General features: G+C 36.4%; 1 protein-coding gene across 4 annotated transcripts in view; it reads right to left on the bottom strand.

The window, feature by feature from the left end:
- slc2a9l2 (solute carrier family 2 member 9, like 2) overlaps nucleotides 1-18,472 on the bottom strand; it is a 299,312-nt gene that overhangs the window by 105,399 nt on the left and 175,441 nt on the right. For all 4 annotated transcript variants that reach the window (XM_088628586.1, XM_088628577.1, XM_088628568.1 and 1 more), the window contains 2 exons: nucleotides 17,997-18,098; nucleotides 16,167-16,242 (listed from right to left, as the gene is read on the bottom strand). In XM_088628586.1, coding sequence (XP_088484712.1) covers nucleotides 16,167-16,242; nucleotides 17,997-18,098 — 178 coding nt within the window. The remainder of the gene's footprint in view (nucleotides 1-16,166; nucleotides 16,243-17,996; nucleotides 18,099-18,472) is intronic.

Below are 18,472 nucleotides of genomic sequence, written 5' to 3'. Positions count from 1 at the left end.
ACTGCATTGGAGAGAATACCATAGTGTGTTTTTTTTTTACTCCCTGGCGGAAACTGGCTTCCAGAAGAATCAGTATGGCTCAGAGATTAAATAAAACTTCACAGACATTAACGAAGAGCATAACGCGTGTACTGTATACACTGCAAGTACTGTACAACCCAACTCTCTGCAGGAGTGCTGGCTGTGACGAATTGAACCGGTTTCACGGGTATTTTCAAAGTAGGAGGCGAGATTTCCAGCGAAAGACACCCCCCCCCCCCCCTCAAAAACCCAGTAAATACAGTACTTACTAGTTAAAGGCTAGGCTCCCGACTACGGCGAAAGGAACCCTTCTTTCATTAGAAGACAATGAACATATTTTAGCCCTGAATGAATTAATAGCAAACATGGTTTACATAAAAGACATTTTTCCAAGAAAGTTTAGCCTTTGTCACTAATGAAACCACTAAATAAAGACATAAATAGAAAAATCTTAAGATTTTTAAATACATGACTTTGCTAAAATTTATTTGAAAATAAAAACAATTACAACCGCCAGGGGAGAGAGAGAACAGGGGAGGGATGTTGGTTTTGCATAAGGGGCGGGGCTATGGAAAGTAGGTATGTTTGGGAATGTGTAGTTACATGTTCTGGCTGTTTGTGAATTATCGTTGTTGAGTATGGAGTGTTGAGGTATTGATTTTGTGTAATGCTTTATGTTGAAAATTGAGGTGGATTTTGTTTATGATAAACAGGATAAACTGGGATGGGAGGAAGGTTTGGTTTTGCATAAGGGGCGGGATTATGATAATTGGAGGACTTTGCGAGTGTAAAATGGTTTGATTATTTGATTTTGTATTGTGGTTGTTATCTATGTTTTTGGGTGGTATTATGTTTATATGGTTGTTTTTGTTGGTTGGTTGTTATTATGGTTATTAATAATACGATCTATAGTTGAAATCTGAGCCTAAATAAAAAGAAAAAGCAAGTGATTAGGTTTATGAGCAATCTAATTACTTATTCGTTTAAAAAGCTATATAAAATAAAGTTTATTATTAATTTGCTGGACAGAGCGGTGAACATTATTATGCATAAGACAAAGATAACGATCCTGATCAGTTTAGAAATCTGTGTACGCTGTAAGGTTTTTCCTTCTTAAACTTTTAAAATACACGTTTTGAATAGAAAGAAATCCTCTTCCTGGTATAGCAAACCAGCACGTCTTTTTTCTCCAATCAGAGGGGTGTCAGATAGTGTCAGCCAATCACCATTCTACGTTGGGTAGCAACGGGTGACTGTTCTCAGGCGGAAGATGTAAACAGCTTAATGTTCGTGTTAAATTTTTTTTTTTAATTCAATTAAACGGGCACAGTTAAGACATTAAATATACATATACATACTGTATACAGTACAGTTTGCATACGGTAATATGTTTATGTTACGCGATTAAAAAATAAATAAATAAAAATGAAAAGTCCAGCACCAGCTGGATTCAAACACACAACCTGCCAGTTGGTAGTCATACACCTAGACCAGTAGGCTACAAGACAGCTCGCATGATCAGGCAGGCGAAACAGCCCTACATAGCTCTGCCGCAGTACACGGATATAATCATACCGTTATTAAATTCTTTAGATACGCGATTCCATATTATATTCCCTTTTAATCAAATTCTAAAAGTATGCTTGTTGACTCCGGTATCACGTTAGTTAAAGACTTCGAAGCTTACAATGTTTAGGGAGAAATGGAATACTGGTGTGTATTTTTTTCTTTAAAGTACCAAGACCAGCTATATACTGTATGTTTACGTTCCAAAATTAATATCGTTTATGGCCTTCACACGCGTTACAGTATGCTCCTATTCTTTTTATGCTCAGCTACTAAGATTTCCCTTCAGTGGTAAAATTCAATATCTACAACGGGCACAGTAAAGACGTTTACAGTAAGTCTTTCTACGACAGACCAACGGACCACGAGTGCCCCTGTCGGTCAACCAATCACGCACCGCGGTATCGCGTGTCATCTTACCTGCGGTACGTGTCTGTACCGCTCACTTTGAATGGCTGCATCTGTATAAATGAGTACCTTGGTGTTTTGATGAACATTCTTTGACTTGCAGATGGGTAGGAGGGCAAAATAGCAAGGATTCCCAGCAGCTTGTCTTGCTTTTACTACCATGGAAACATAATTATCCTCTGTTTGCTTTGGACACTAAGAGGTATTTTTTCCATATTGACAGCGAGCCCTATTTCCATTGCCCCTTGTTTAAGGTTCCTATAAGCCTCTTCCAGCTCTTTACATGTATGCGCCATTATATCTACAGTACATCATCAGCATATGCTAGACATTGGACCAGTCGGTTGAAGATGATTCCACCAGGATTGATGGCGAGCTTCCTCATTGCTTTTTCTAGTGCGAGGTTAATCAGGATTGTGGAAATCACATCTCTCTGCCTTAGGCCTTGGTTAATAACGAATTCGCTTGAAAGCATCCCTTCCACCTTCACTTTACTTCGGGTGTTCGACATAGTCATTCTTATGAGTCTAACAAGCTTTCGAGGGACCCCAAACCCTTCCATTGACTTATACAATGATTTACGTTCCACCATGTCATATGCTTGGTTAAAATCTATGAACAGATTGTGCAAATCAACATTATGTTCATAGAGCTTCTCAAGGGCCTGCCTTAGGCTAAAGATAATAATAATAATAATAACATTACTTTATTAACCCTTTACAATTTCTTGCATTAGGAATTATCTTTTCGCATACCCCAGCTTACTGTCCATGAGACACACAGATAGGGAGAGAGCCTGGGGTCAGAGCGCAGGGTCTGCCATTGTACAGTGCCCCTGGAGCAGTTGGGGTTAAGGGCCTTGCTCAGGAGCCCAAAGGAGTAGGATTCCTCTGCCGGCTGCGGGATAAAGATCTGGTCAATGGTGGAATGACTGACTCAGATTCTACACTGGTACTCCCCAAGACCACTTTCTGCCAGTGGAGTGAGTCTATTAGCCGGGATCTGAGAAAATATCTTATAGGTGATTCCAAGGAGTGTGATTCCTAGGTAGTTCCTACATTCTGCCTTATCCTCTTTTTTTGATCGGACAAATTACTCAAATAGACCATTCATTGAGCATATTCTCTTTCTCCCCCACTTCCTTGATGAGACTCAATACAGATTTGTCTAAGTTCTCATCTCCATACTTAAAGAGCTTGGCCAGCAGGTTTTCAATTCATGGCGCATTATTGTTCTTCATGGCTGTTATAGCAATTTTCACTTCTTCCATCGTAGGAGGGTCTATCTCGTCTTCATCTTCTCTTCCCCCAAACTTTCCTCTTCTTCTTCCTCCTCTGCTTGCCTCGGAGGTGTGTTTAAAAGCTCTCTAAAATGTTCAGCCCATCCCTCCAAAATCACCTCTTTTCCTCCCAAGAAATGCCCATCCTTGTTCTTACAAAATACAGCTCGCGCTTAGAATTCTTTCTTTGTTTCTTTGGTCCTTTGGTAAAATACTTTAACTTCCTTGTCCTCACATAGTTTTTCCAACTCTTCTAATTTTTGCTTTTTATACCCCCTCTTTTACTTCCTACGCTCTTTGTCTGCAAATCTTCTTCTCCCTCTATATTCCTCTCTATTGGCCTTTGGTCCCTCTCTAGCTTCTTTTTTCTGGTGGCATTTCTCTCTTCTTTCACTCTTCTGCAATCTTCATCAAACCAAACCTCTCTTCTTGTTTTTCCTTTCTTTCCTATGGTCTCGTCAGTCCCTTTTCCAAGGGCTATCTTCAAAATTACCCATTTTCTTTCTATGTCTGCTGTTTCCCATAACTCTGTTCTTTCCATTAGGCGCTCAGTCGCTCTCTGCTGAAATCTTTCCCCGATTTCTTCACTCCTTTCCAAATTTTCCACGTCATATCGTTCTAACTCTCTGTTGGTCCGTCTCCTTCCTCCCGCAATCCTCTGTCTGTATTTTACTCTTAGGAGGATATGATCTGATCCACAATCCGCTCCTTTACAACTTTTGACACCAATCACATCAGACGCATGCCTGGCATCTATGAGCACATGGTCGATTTGGGTTTTAGTTGTTCCATCTGGTGAATGCCAGGTTTCTTCATGTATGTCCCGTCATGGAAAGATTGCGCTCCGTACCCACTATATTCCTGCCAATGGTTAAATTCACCAGTCTAAGCCCATTGTCATTGCATTCAATGTGTAAACTTTCGCACCCAATTACTCTCCTGAATGCTTTTTCATGACCAAATTTCGCATTCAGGTCCCCCAACACTATCTTAACATCCTGCTGAAGGGCAAGATCATATATTTCACCTCTTCCGGGGCATCCTCGGTTGGAGCATAGACACAGAACAGGGTGATATTAAACATCTTTTACACGTAATTGGCAAATCCTCTCATTCACTGGTTTGAACAGTTTTGCTAGTTTTCTTCTTAACAAGGAAAACAGTTCCGTATGATCTTGTATTTTGTCCACTGTAGAAGAGTATGTGAGTTCCAGATGATAAAATGCCAGTTTCCTTACACCTCACCTCTTTGATAGCTGCAATGGCTGCAATACAGTATATGCATCAAGGGTTTCATTTACTTGTTGTAGCACACCAGGTCTTGTCAAGGAAAGTATGTTTCATGTAGCAAGGTTTAAATTCAGTTTTCTCAGGTCTCCCTTAACATATCCACTTATGCAGTCAATGTTATGAGTGCTGGGTTTTTAGACAGAGGGTAAAAAACTCTCTCTCTCGCTTGACCTCCCCCTCCCTGTGTATTGTCTGTTTTTTTGTTAACAAGGCTCGCCAGCTAATGTGAATCGAAACCTGTCTTTCTAGCTTTTAAAGTCGTGCGATGTGTAAGCCACAATTCAAATAGAGAAAAAAGAGCTGACTGACAAGATTTAAGATGTGGCTGTCAATGTTGGATTAAAAAAAACACATTGCCTGACGTTTGTTGCATTGCTTGAAAAATAACTTTATTTCAAGAGACTGGATAAGTGTGTGTGTGTCTCTCTCTGCTGGATGTCCCTCTCACTCTCTGCTGAATGAATAAAAGCATTTTATTAAAAACGCGTTTGCGTTTGTCTGGTATTTACTTTGGTCCCTTTTAACTGTTTTTCCATCTACTGTATTGCTTTGAGATGCCACTTTTAAAGGTGATATGTAAAATAAAGTTTTTTATTATTGTTATAGAGAAACATGATCAGATTTTCCCTGGTTCAGAAAAAAAGATCTAAAGTGCTACACCTAACTTTCTTAATTTGATGTATTTAAAGCATTGAACTACTGTAGGTGTAACATAACATTCAGAAATACAATCAAGTATAGTTTTGTGGTGTTTGTTTAGATGAAACGTTCCTAAAACGTATAACGTAACAAAATTAAAGACGATTAAAATCTGTAATCTTTCCACTTGTACTGTATGTCATCGGAAAGTTTCTGCTTTGTGTAAGGATGGTATCAAAAAGTAATCTTAAGTGGTGAGAAAGCTGTGCTCAATGTATTTAAGGGACTTAAAAGTAAAAGGAGATGCTTCATATTGCTTGACTAATTTTAAAAAGTTATAAATGCAGACGCTCCCTCGGTGCCGCGCCGGGTGTAAATATCAAAATATACATTTGTCCCGGTCAGAGGCCAAATAGCGCCCGGCTAGGGTGCGCGGGGAAGAGCAGGACAGGAGTGAAAGGCGGGATTTAGGAAGGCGTACAGCCTGGGCAGGTATAGATTACACTTTTCTAAAACGTATTTGAAAAATAAAAACGATTACAATCTAATCCTTCCACATTTGATCCCAAAATCCCAAGAAAAATAAATCTAAACGGGTAGAAAGCTATGCTGAAAGTTTATTAAGATACTTAGAAGACAAAGATACTGTATCAATTTATGTTGCATTAGTCTGATTATGATTAAAAAACACATATAATTAAACACGCGTTTGCGATTTAAATCAAAACACGATTTAAATCAATATAAATGTTTATATTGTTACGCATACTGTCCAGCCTCCATTTCTCTATAAAAATTTACTCTATTACACACACACAATAGAAGCAGGAAGCAGAAGCAGGGACCGTTGTCAGAAGGGAAGAAGGTGACTATTCATTGTTATCAAAAATGACTTAGAATCGATCATGTTGTGATATTTTGAAATATAAAAGTCAATTGATTGTCCATAATATTGCTATTCTATTTTTTTCAAAGAAATGTTTGTTAAAAGAAAAGTCCAGCACCAGCTGGATTTGAACACACAACCCGTGAGTTGGCAATCAGGCACGTAGACCAGTGGGCTACAAGGGAAGTCACATGAATAAAGAGGCGAAACAGCCCTACACAGCCCTGTCACAGTACACGAATATAATCATATCGTTATTAAATTCTTTAGATACGCGATTCCATATTAAATTAGCAGAAAAGCTTAAAACTACCACTTTTTCACACGCTATTTCACATGTTAGTTAAATACTTCGATGCTTAAAATGTTTAGGGAGAAATGGAATACCGGTGTGTATTTTTCCTTTAAAGTACCGATTCCTGGAATCTGACTGGCTGACACGCTTCTGAAGTGGTTCCATAATATCTGGTATACGGAAAAGAAAGCGTTGATAAAAAAGCCTGGATTCTCATGTATCTCATACAAGTATCTTTTAATACAGTCTTTGCTGTGCTCTTGAGGATCCATGTGATATTTTGAGCTCTAGTTGAATGATAATTGTCGCATTTTAAATCATTTTCGTAGTTAGAAATTATGAAACGCCCTGTTAAAAGTAGGGGAGTTTTTTATGCCCGTTGAAGTAAAACAAAATGCCTGACAAAGTAGGGCTTGGACAGATTCCAAGTGCTTGTACAAATGTGCTAAAGAAATTATACTTTGAGTATACAGCTTGTCCAAAGTCATTCATTATTAATACTATTAGTAATATCTTCGGTAAAGGCTTTGATGCATAAATATTACTGATAAAGGTAGGTTGTGTACTTTTGTCCAACTGAGCAATCTTGCTTTCATAAAATATACCAACATTTTAATGACTGATGATTAACATGCTGTAATACACAGTTCAAATTTAAAAGCTAAAATGCTGTACATGAGAGGTTAAGCTCCCCCTGGCGGTTTTACAAGGTGACGCCGGATACTTTCCAGCATGACGTCAAATGACGCGATTAACCGCGTGATACTGCGTGATACCGCGACACGCCCACCGGGGTATGCCGCGAAATACCCCACCCATTTTGAATGGCTGCATCTGTACGTGGACCCAGCCAATTAATATTTAATTATCATTTCTAAACCTTAAATGTAATAATAGTAATACTTTTTATCTTTAATTACTTGGTTTGGTTTTGTTGCAGTTTCTATGAATGATGCTATATTACAATTTTCCAATCAGTAAATATTACCCCATTCTTGAGCGACTATGAATCAGACAGACAAAAACTACATTAGTACAATTTTGTAAGCGTTTGGACGGTGGTGAAAAAGTGGAAAATACTTTTTCAGAATGTCCTACATGTGTGGATTGCACACAAGATCGTATATAGTTTTTTAAAATAATTGTCTTAAAGTGCTTTTGTCATGCACGGGTAGGGACTGACTTGCGTCTTGCTGTTGCCCCTGGCAACTGTAACATTCCCATGAGCTCTCAGTTTGTCACTCAGACTAGATCAGGTTGCCTTTCAATTAAACCAACACTTTTTCAATCAGGCTCCAGATATAACTCTCAATCATATTAATCAGATGCCTTATATAAGTCACCTCGAACTGCTGTATCATTTTTCCATCATTAAAGCCTCAGCACTTTAATTGTATTTTACCAGTAAAGCTTCTACATTCAATTCCCTGTTTCCCTGTGCAACTATACAGCAGACCTCCTTTCGAGGCTTTACTTTTTTGCTTTTCCACTTTTTTGTCTTATCAATTTTTTTAAAAGCGTTGGCTCGCCAGCCTTTTCCCTCTTTGTTTTTCGGGCTTTAAGCCTCACTCATTTTTTCATAGACAGGTCTTTACAGACTCTCTTTCTTAATGCCTGAATCAGATCTCCGATATATTTTCTGATCTTGCCATTTGCCGCTTCTATTATAACATCTTTGGCAGAGCATTGAGACCTGCAGTTGGGCTTTGACCACTCATCATGCTACAACTCAAAATCTTTCTGAAAAGGTTTTTAGGATAGACTTAAAAGCACTCCCTAATTGTTATACTGTTATACTGCTATACCCCCCGCCCCCCTCAGGTTCATATTCCCAGTTGTGTGTTTATGGCTTGGGTCACATTGACATTTTCTGAATTCACACAGGATGATTGAGGTGAAGTTACAACAGGTTCCTTCAACACAGCCACTTATAGAGTCCATTCATTATTTGGCATGTTTCAAACGGTTACAAGCTCTTCAAGACATTCAGCAATCAATCAGAGGAAAGGTGCTGGGTCGCTGTGTCACTGGGAGTCAATAGAGCCCAAGCTGGCTAATCCTAAAACCATCAATGTTGAATGCCAAATGTATGATACTGAGGTCCAGGATTATATCAGAGAGTGGGACAGGGTTATGGCTAGTTTAAATAAAAGAAAATCAATTGCAATTAGTGAAATTGAGTATATTTTTCCAATATCCGTTCATATCTTTAAGACTGCTAGTAGCCAAATGTTCTTTTACAGATTTTTTTTATATTGACATTGACTTTGGATTCCTGTCTTTAATCTGTCCTGTTTCTCGCTGTGTCGCTTTAAACATTATTTTTTCTTCAGAGTTTGTCTTCAACTGTCCCCTTGCTTGCATAATCTTATCACCTATGCTTCTAAACTGCTAAGTCTTGGTCTTGTTCTTGTGACATTACCTTCAGTAACATTTGAAATTGGTGTGCTTCTTTCACAGTCAGAAATGTGTAGGCATGTTTGTAATGTGTTACTGTATATAGTTGTGTTTTTATATTAAATAATTAAGAAATCAAATGTTTATATACTGGATTTAAAGTAACTTTTTTAATTGTGTTTGCAATAGATTTTTGTATTTGAAATGCTTAACTTAAAATATTGTGATTGTAGAAATGAAACCCTGATAGGTTGTGACAATGTAGTTATAAGAAATGTATTTCTTTAAATCATTTTTTAAATTGAATACATATTCTTAAAGACCAAAATAAAATAAATGATCTAAAATATGCACAACACTGTAATGTACACTTAGACATACAGTAGAGATAAAAATGTCACAAATATAGGGGTTACAAAAATAGAAAATACCGAAAAGACCTGTCAGGGTGATCTATAATTAAATCAAAAATCATAACCTCCATATTGTAAACAATATGCCAAGAATACACCCGAGTGGTTTATACTTTTACAGGCTATGAACACCTAGCTACTGATAACATTTCTACTCTCTAGAGCTTCAAAACCAAAAGATGTTTACTTAGTTGTGTGGGTGTGAGACACACTGATCAAAAGAATCTCCTAGTTTACCTTAGTTAATTAGATTCTGGATAAATGGTTAAAGTGTAAAAAGCGGAAGATAAAAGACTAAGAGTCAGTGGAGGACAGGATCAAAACAGAACAAGAAAGAGGAGAGGCAAGAGGACAGAACATCAAGCGTGTGACAAGCTAGAGGTCCTTATCCAGATTACTCTTAAAGAGAGGTATAATCTAAGAATTTGAACCCTGCTAGGAGAGCTTGTTATACTGTGTTTGTTAGGGAAATCTGATTTCAGGAGAACAGAATCCCTTGGTTAAAAAGGCCTCTCCTGGTTTGTGGGTGCATGTTGGAATAGGTTCCTATTTATTTTGTGGCATCCATGTTTGCAGAGAGAGATATTTAACCACAGGTTGTGTTCTATGTAGTTTAGACGGGAGCTTTACCTTATTCTGGCCTTTGTAGTCATTTAGTTGAGTAAGAGTCTGTATTTTTTCTGCCTTGTCTGTAAACAGTTCTATACATAGGGAAATTAATGTGTTAAATGTTGATGTTGGGTGTAGTGTGTGTCTGTTCATAAATAATTGTTTATTTAAAAAAGCGTGCCTGAATTATTACTCATTTCGACAAAGCTGTGTTAGGGAACAAAGAATTAATGTGCTTCTAACTACAACAAGCACTCTGATATATTTTTGGCAAAAATCCTAGTTGGGGGTTATGATTATTTATTTTACTTATTGACTTATCCGCTCGGTCAGTTTCTCCATTTTCATAACCCCCCATTTGTAAGAGTATACTTTGAAACACTTGAGATCTACTGTAAGATGACATAGCTCTGGTGAAAAAGTAGTATAGAAGGCACACTGGGATAAACAAATATTTATAAACTGTGACAATAACACACTAAACATCACACAACACAACATACATGCAGCCATTCAGAATGTTTGAGGGATAATGTGCTGTACAACAAAGTACATGCTACATTACACCGCATGGTAATGCCCACCACCTTTTTATTTTTTCAACTAATCTGCTGCAGGACTGCACTACTTTGTAAAACCTTTGCACAGCGAATGCTTAATGTGGCATTAGATCTTGCTTTAATCATAAAAAAGTAAGTGTATTAACCCATTAGTGCTTTCCTGCGCTAATCTTAAAGTGCTGTAACACTAACAGATTTTTTTAATTACATACAGTATATAGAATGATAAATAACTGTGTATAAATAGTAAAATAGTACATTTTATTAGATTTTGTTTGCTAAAATATATTATGCAGCATGGTTTTATAATAATAATAATAACTACTTATAAATATGTGTTTTTTAGAGCCTATCTTATATAAGAGTAATATCAAAAGTCCTATTTGCTGTAGGAGAATATCATCACAGTATATACTATAACAATGTATTGTACTTAACAACACGTAAGATTAATTATGCCATGAAGAAATAAAAATGTGTTTTATTTAATATAAAACCACTAACATCAACACAGCACTTGCATATTTCTTTCAATGTGAAAATGCTAAGACTGAATCTGTGATTAATAGAGTATACCACCGACAACAACATCACTGCTACCACATGTGTGTGACTTGTACCTTCATTACTAATGATTTAATGTGGTCCCAGTATGTAACTAGAGCTAAAAGAAGGCACAACAGTGCCTTTACTTCCTCAGCCAGTTGAAAAACTTTGGTCTATCTTCAACTGTCCTTTCTTCATTCTACAGGTGCTATGTTGAAAGTTTGCTTACGTGTGGCATTACACTGTGGTTTGGAGGCGGCTTGTTGTCTGACTGGAAGGCATTACAGGGGATAATCAGCTCAACCCCGTCCATAACTGGAATATAGCTTCCCTTTATTGTGTACAATTTTACAACTCGCTGTCTCAGGAAGGCTGGAAGTATTGCTAAAGACAACATTCATCATGGTTTCTCACTTTTCTCATCCCTTCCCTCTGGTAAGTGTTATAGGAGCATTAAGGCACAAACCTCCAGATTCAGAGACAGTTTCTTCCTACAAACTGTCAGATTACTGAATTTTACCCATACCACTGACTAAACTCATCTACATTGTACACCTACATTACCATTCACATTGATGTGTTTTTTCTATTCTCACACTGCTTGTCTGACTTCCTTTTTTAAAGTTGTACATTATTTAACTTGTTGTTGCTGCTGCTGTTCTACGTTTATGTTTTGTGATTCTTTAATGTCTTTGCATCAAAGCATAAATGCAAATAAGTATTTCATTTTATTTATGCATATGACAAATAAACTGAACTGAACTGCAATATAAGGGGATAAACAGTAGATTACAGAAATATCATGTTCACCATTGTATTAACGATTACAACAGATTACATTTTAAAACACATATAAATAAACCTATTGTATTTGACACCTGAATGTGAAATCACGGTGTATCCAGCAGGTATTATGTTTTGCTTACTGAGGCTGTAAAGATTCAAAGAGCACCAGTACACACTTTCACCAAGTCTTACATTAGTAAATATGAATATATCCTGGCCCTCTTCCTGTTTAATATCTGATACATCCCATAAGCTATGGACTTAAGAGATTGTGAATGTAAAGTGAATTTCAAACATACTGTGATATATAAAAATAATAAAAGCATCAATATAGTATACATATTAATTAGATTTAATGATCAGAACAAGTATATTTTTACAATTAAAATCTTAAATAAATATATTAGACATAGCGTCTTTAAAAATGTCAGATTTAAAAGTAAATTAACACAAATTTTTGTGTAGTCATTTGAAATAATTTGTCATGTACCATAACTTACCTTACGGTAAGGTGTATTAGTAATCAGGAGATGTTGATGCTGCCAGAACGTCACCCTGTAGTTTTAATGGGAATGAGAGTTCATAAGATAAAGCAGCATCAGTAACTATTGGGAATTTGTATTGAGGTCGTGTCAGATATTAAACTGCAAAGAACTTATCTTTTTATTTGATTTCATCTCTACAGTTGACCTAGCAGCCATTTTATTTACAGTTGGTTTCATTTTCAATTACACTTCAAAGTGGCATCACAAAGAAAATAAAAATGGCTGCAAATTCCTCTTAAGCTGTATGGGCTTTTGTTTTGTGTTTCTTCTGACAAGAAAGAGACTGAAAATAAAAGAGCGCAGTGCCCCCCACACTGCGAAGAGACAATGCACCAACAAAGCATGAAACACTCACTCTGGTGCTGCATCAGAAACGTTAAGATGAACCAGGCAAGAAGATGCTTTAACAGCTTGATGAAGCTAAATGATTATAAAGACCATAATTATGTCAACTATTGAGAAGAAAAGTGGGTAGCAAAACCATATATAAAAAATATAAAACATATAAAAATAAAATTAAGATTTTAAAATTTATAATTTAAAATATGCATAGTGGCTTTAAATTAGTATTTAAAACTATATACTGTATAAACATAAAAACTCCATTGTGATTTCTGTTTAATAATAATAAAAAATAACAATAAACTTTATTTTATATAGCACCTTTAAAGGTAACTTCTCAAAGCACTTTACAGAACATCAACAATAAAAATACACCACATATACACAATGAGAATACACAATGAGAGGAGACAGTAGATGGGGGTACTGAATACAATAGGAACAGAGGGATAAAGAACAGAAGCAGTTAAGGCTCATCTAAAGAAGAAAGGTTTGAGTCTAGATTTGAAGGAGTTTAGAGAAAGTGAGGGGACAGAGTTCCAGAGCTTTGGGGCATAAGAGGAGAAGGCCCTGTCACCCGTAGAGTGAATAAAGGGGACAGATAGGAGGCCAGAAGAGCGAAGGTTGCGAGGTAGTGAGTAGGACGATAGTAGCTCAGACAGGTACTGAGGTGCTAAGCCATGCAGAGCCTTATAGGTGAGCATGAGGATTTTGAAGTCAACACGAAACTTGACAGTAAGCCAAGTAAGTGCAAGGATTCCAGGATAGGAGTAATGTGATCACTTGCACTAGACCTGGTCCGGATTCTGGCCGCCGAATATTGGACATACTGGAGTTTGTTCAATGTGGATTTAGAAACCCCAGGAAGTAGAGCATTACAGTAGTCAATTCAGGAGAAGACAAATGTGTTGATCAGATTTTCAGCCACAGTTAGCAATAACATAGGACATAGTCTAGCAATATATTTGAGATGAAAAAAAGATGTTTTGACAATATGTTGCACGTGTGGGTCGAATGTCAAGCCTGAATCAAATATAACCCCTAAGTTTTTCACTTTAGACCGAAGGTGAAGTACAGTACCATTCACAGATAGGGTTACAGCATTGGCTCTACGAAGTTGATGGGGGTGCCAATAAGTATGACTTCAGTCTTGTCACAGTTTAGATGAAGGAAATTGTGAGTCTCCCATGTTTTTATGTCAGAGATGCAATCAGATAGAACAGAGACAGCCACATCAGTGTCAGGTTTGGTATGGATGTAGAAATGAGTATTAGCAGCTTAGAAATGATAGTTGAGGTCATGTGATCTTAAAAGCTGACCAAGTGGAAACATGTAAATGCTGAAAAGTATGGGGCCCAGTTTTGAGCCCTGAGGAACACCAGATTTAACAAGTCCAATTTCAGACCTAAATTCTCCAAGAGAGACAAAGTGGGAGCGTTAAATGTTAAGAGTGTCTTTAAATTGCCTTGCTCTTTCTGAGCATTCTGGAGATTGTTGTTCTAGTGGTTCATTCATGTTATTACTTAATTTTTAATATTATTTTAAAATGTATCATACTATGCTATGTAAAAACAGAAATATGAAAATTGTTTACGTATTATTTTATTATTAGAGAAAGTCTTAATTATGCCCAAGGGACACTTTGTTGAAATTGTTGTTCCAGCACTTTGGCTGGGATCAAAACTAGACCCTTTCAAACATTTCATTATCATTTACAACAATAAAGACAGCAAATATTCATGGAAAAGTTAAAACATTATAGTATTTTATAAAGTATATAAACTTTATATAGTTTGAACAAACACATAAAAACCTTTCCAAAATAACCACAGCTGGTGCCCTCAAAAGACCTAAATGAGGAACATGTATATGTAGAAGGTGGAATATTTTATTTTGGCTACTGCTACCAGCTACAGTATATACAGTATGTGTAATATATTTATATTAATAAATTAATATAATCAATGATGTTAGAGACATTATTATATTTTGTTTATTTTTTATTCAGCTACCAGAACTTCCCATTAGTTACATAATTCTATATTAATATTCCATATTAAGCATATCAAGTGGATTTAAAGAAGTACAAAAGGGAAACTAATTAAATGAAGCAATTGTTTCACCAACATCTAGCACACCACAAATCTTTTGCCAGTGAATTATTTAGTGACATTTAACCTGACAATGAGGAATTCAGTCATACATTCTGAGTGGCTGCATTTGTACAAGTTACCCTGTGTACAAGCAAGGTATCTCAATGATCTACATCCTGACCTACCAGAAAATCCAGACTGCTACCCTGTACTCAGAAATCCCATACTGTATACTGTAATGCCTAAAGAGGCCAACAGGAAAGATAAACCAGCCTTCTAAATAAAACAGAATATGACTTAGATTTAAATGGCTCTTCCTGTAAATTTTGATACTCCATAGTTACTGGGGCCCTCTCTCCCTGTTCTCAAAAATGCATTAATGTTTTTAAGCTAGGGATTCTTTATAAAGGAAATCACAGCTCTCTAAAATAAAAGAACAGTAAACTTTCTTAAACAAGATTCAAATACTTTACTAGAATCTTTGCCTTTTGAAGATAATTTGAACGAGGTCCTCTCACCCGGCAGAAGTTTTCCTTCTGTTTCCTTTTTCACTCTGCCATTTCTCCACTGTCCACTTGCATACTCTTCTAGCTCTTTAGTTTCTCTTCTTTGTGTGTTTTGTACTGTGTTGGACTCTTGGTGACTCGTAATGATTTACCTAGAAGTTAATAACTAAGGTAAACTAGATTATTCCTTTTGATCGATGTGTCTCTAATTACTAATTACAGTTCAGCAAACACCTCACTTCTTACTTATTTCATTAAAGAACTGCAAATGTTGAAAATACAGTAGCGACTGTAGATGCAGACGATTATCTCTAGCTCCTGAGACACTCAATAGCCACATCAACAGCTCTTAACAATAACATATTACAGTATTTATAATACATAGAGAGTCTGTGACTTTCATTTGATGTTAGTAAGACATTTCACAAACGCTTTACTGAAATTCACTCGTGATTTAAGTCAAGGGTAGAACTTTGCAAAATAAATTTGCAATTACTATTGTGATTTTGTGATATTTCTTACAGTGTCAACACGAAAGCACATGGTCTTCAAAGTTATATAAAGTAAATATTTAACTATGACTGTACAACAAAATATGACTGTCTCAGAAGATGTGCTGAATCAATCAGTCTGCAGACATAAGTTTGTATTTCATAACTAATGAAACAAATCTGTGTATTTCCTACATTGGAAAGAAACACATTGTTTGATTATTTCCAAGCCATTCTTCCTAAACATGAGTCTAGCAAAATTTAAAAGGTGTAGATTAACATAATTCTATATAAAAGTGAAAAACATACCTACATGTTTAAATATATAACTTGAAAGGCTTTATAATAATTAGCACATGACTATCAAATCACTTTTTATGCAGTTAACACATTTTTCTGTTTCAAAGTGACATTAAAGAATTAAATTATCTGAATTATTAAGTGAAATGGATTTTTATTTTTTTAAAGCAATTTTGTAATAGTATAGTACATACCTGGACCAATACAAAATGATGCAATTACAGCCAAGATGCTTGTAAAACTCAGATAGGGCATCCAGCTTACTGTGCTCTGGAAGAATATAGGAAAAATAATTGAATATTAAAAATATTGGCGAAGGAAACAATATTGTATTCTTCATACAAGGAAAAAACCTAAGGACCATTGACTCACTGGTAAATATATTGTAATGCATACGGCCTCCATTGCTTGTGAGAGCTGGGTTACCAGAGCGGTGATGTCACCTCCCTTCCCTGTGAATAGCAGGGACCGCAGCTGCTGGGCTGACAGGAGATTTCCCTTTGGCTCAAGAGGCTGAGTCCCTGTTGAGGCCTGGGGGCTGACCTGATGTGGTAATGGCGAGGGTCCCCATGTGAACCCTGAAGTGTTACAGTATTGAAGCATACACTTATATGTGGGTTGTGTTTTTTTTCTTGATTGTGTGTTGGTGTATGATCAAAACACAATGCCTAGAATTTAGAAAGCAGTCAAGTCCATGTATTGAAGTCATTTGTGCTTATTTGAATTGCAAGAATAAGTAAATGCTTACATGAGCATATAGTGTAAAATAAGTCCATTGAATTTGAATTTTAGTACAACTAAGCCTGACTGACATGGGAAAATCATAAAATGGACCTGTTAAGAAAGCTTGCCATTCTGTTGTTTTTAGGAAACCTAAAGAATCCCTAGGTTAAAACCAGTCTTTCCTGGTTAGTGGGTGCATTTTTAAAAGTTGGGAGATAGTGTCCTATTCACTTTGGAACATAAAAAATTACCAAAAGAGAGATTTAACTCAAGGTTCTGTTCTGTTTTATGTGGATGACAGGTTTATCTTTCTTGTTGGCCTCTTTAGGCATTATATAAAATGCAAGGGAGCAGTCTGGGTTTTTTTCTGGTTGGTCAGGAAGTAGGCTGTTTGTAGGTCTGGAGATCCTTGTTTGTAAATAGAGTAACTTGTATGTTGCATGTGTTGAATATTGTGTTATTGTCATTATTAATAAATATTTGTTTAACCCAGTGTGCCTGGTTGCTCTTTCCTGACAATGCTATGCCGGAGAACAAAGATTTCAAATGCCTTTAATTATACCAACCGCTTGGTTAAACTCTTAGCATATCTTTTATAATTTGGGGTTTATGATTATTTATTTTAATTGATTATTGTACTCAGTCTATCTGTGGTAAATCTCTATTTGCATAACCCCCTATTTGTAAAAATAGTCTTCCCCAGTAGGGCTGTGAGCTACAATATGCAAAAGAAAGAATTTTATACATACAGTATTTTATATATTTCTTGATAGTCTGTGGCCACAGTAATATTTGATAAACTTGCCTGACCTGACTTGACTAAATTAACTTGACTTACAAACAAGGGGTGGTGTGGTGGCTCTTTGGCTAAGGATCTGTGGTTGGAAGGTTGCTGGTTCGTATCCCGTGGCCAGCAGAGGATTCCTACTGAGCAAGGCCCTTAACCCCAACTGCTCCAGGGGCACCGTATAAATGGCTGACCCTGTGCTCTGACCCCAAGCTTCTCTTCCTGTCTGTGTGTCTCATCGAGAGCAAGTTGGGGTATGCAAAAAGACAAATTCCTAATACAAGAAATTGCATATGGTCCAAAGGTTACACACTTTGGTGAACAGTTTATTGTGAGCACGGATCAAAGACTAAAACTTTATTTTAGATTTCAGAGACTAGAATCTGGCACTATAAATTATCTTATTGAAGATCTTATTATCTTATGAAACTGGCTACATGTAGTAGTTTCAAAAATTGATTTTTATTCAATTTTGCACTTTTCATTTTTAGAAAACAATAAGTAAGATACACACCTGGAAGTTAAGAAAAATTGTTAGTACTCCATAGCACACAGTCATAGCACCAAAGCCAGCAATGAGAAGTGGTCTTCTACCAACTCGTTCTATAACAAGGCCCTAGAAAAAATGAAAATAACATTTTAATAAATAATAATACAAAAGTATATGCAGGTCACAAAGTAATTTACATATATACTGTAATAAGAAGGCACCCACTTTATCCACCAATGAAGTTACATCAAATCTGCGTGACATCAGTGAGGCCACAGAGCAGCCTTATTACATACTGTAGCACATCAGTTAGGTAAGTGAGGAATGGTTTCACAACTTGAATTAAGGGGGGACTTATTAAAGACCTGTCAGGAAAAGCCCAGAGTGGAATTTATCTAGGACACAGTGGTTAACACTCCTATGATTTTGAATAGTGTTGCAGGTATTTTAATTACCTAGTAGTCAGAAAAACAGTTTAATTCCTCATCCAAAGTACAACA

This window comes from Lepisosteus platostomus, chromosome 1, assembly GCF_059453375.1.
Source record: "Lepisosteus platostomus isolate fLepPlt1 chromosome 1, fLepPlt1.hap1, whole genome shotgun sequence".
Lineage (NCBI taxonomy): Eukaryota > Metazoa > Chordata > Actinopteri > Semionotiformes > Lepisosteidae > Lepisosteus > Lepisosteus platostomus.
Note: the sequence above shows the minus strand (reverse complement) of the source record. Positions and strands in the feature narration are given on the sequence as shown.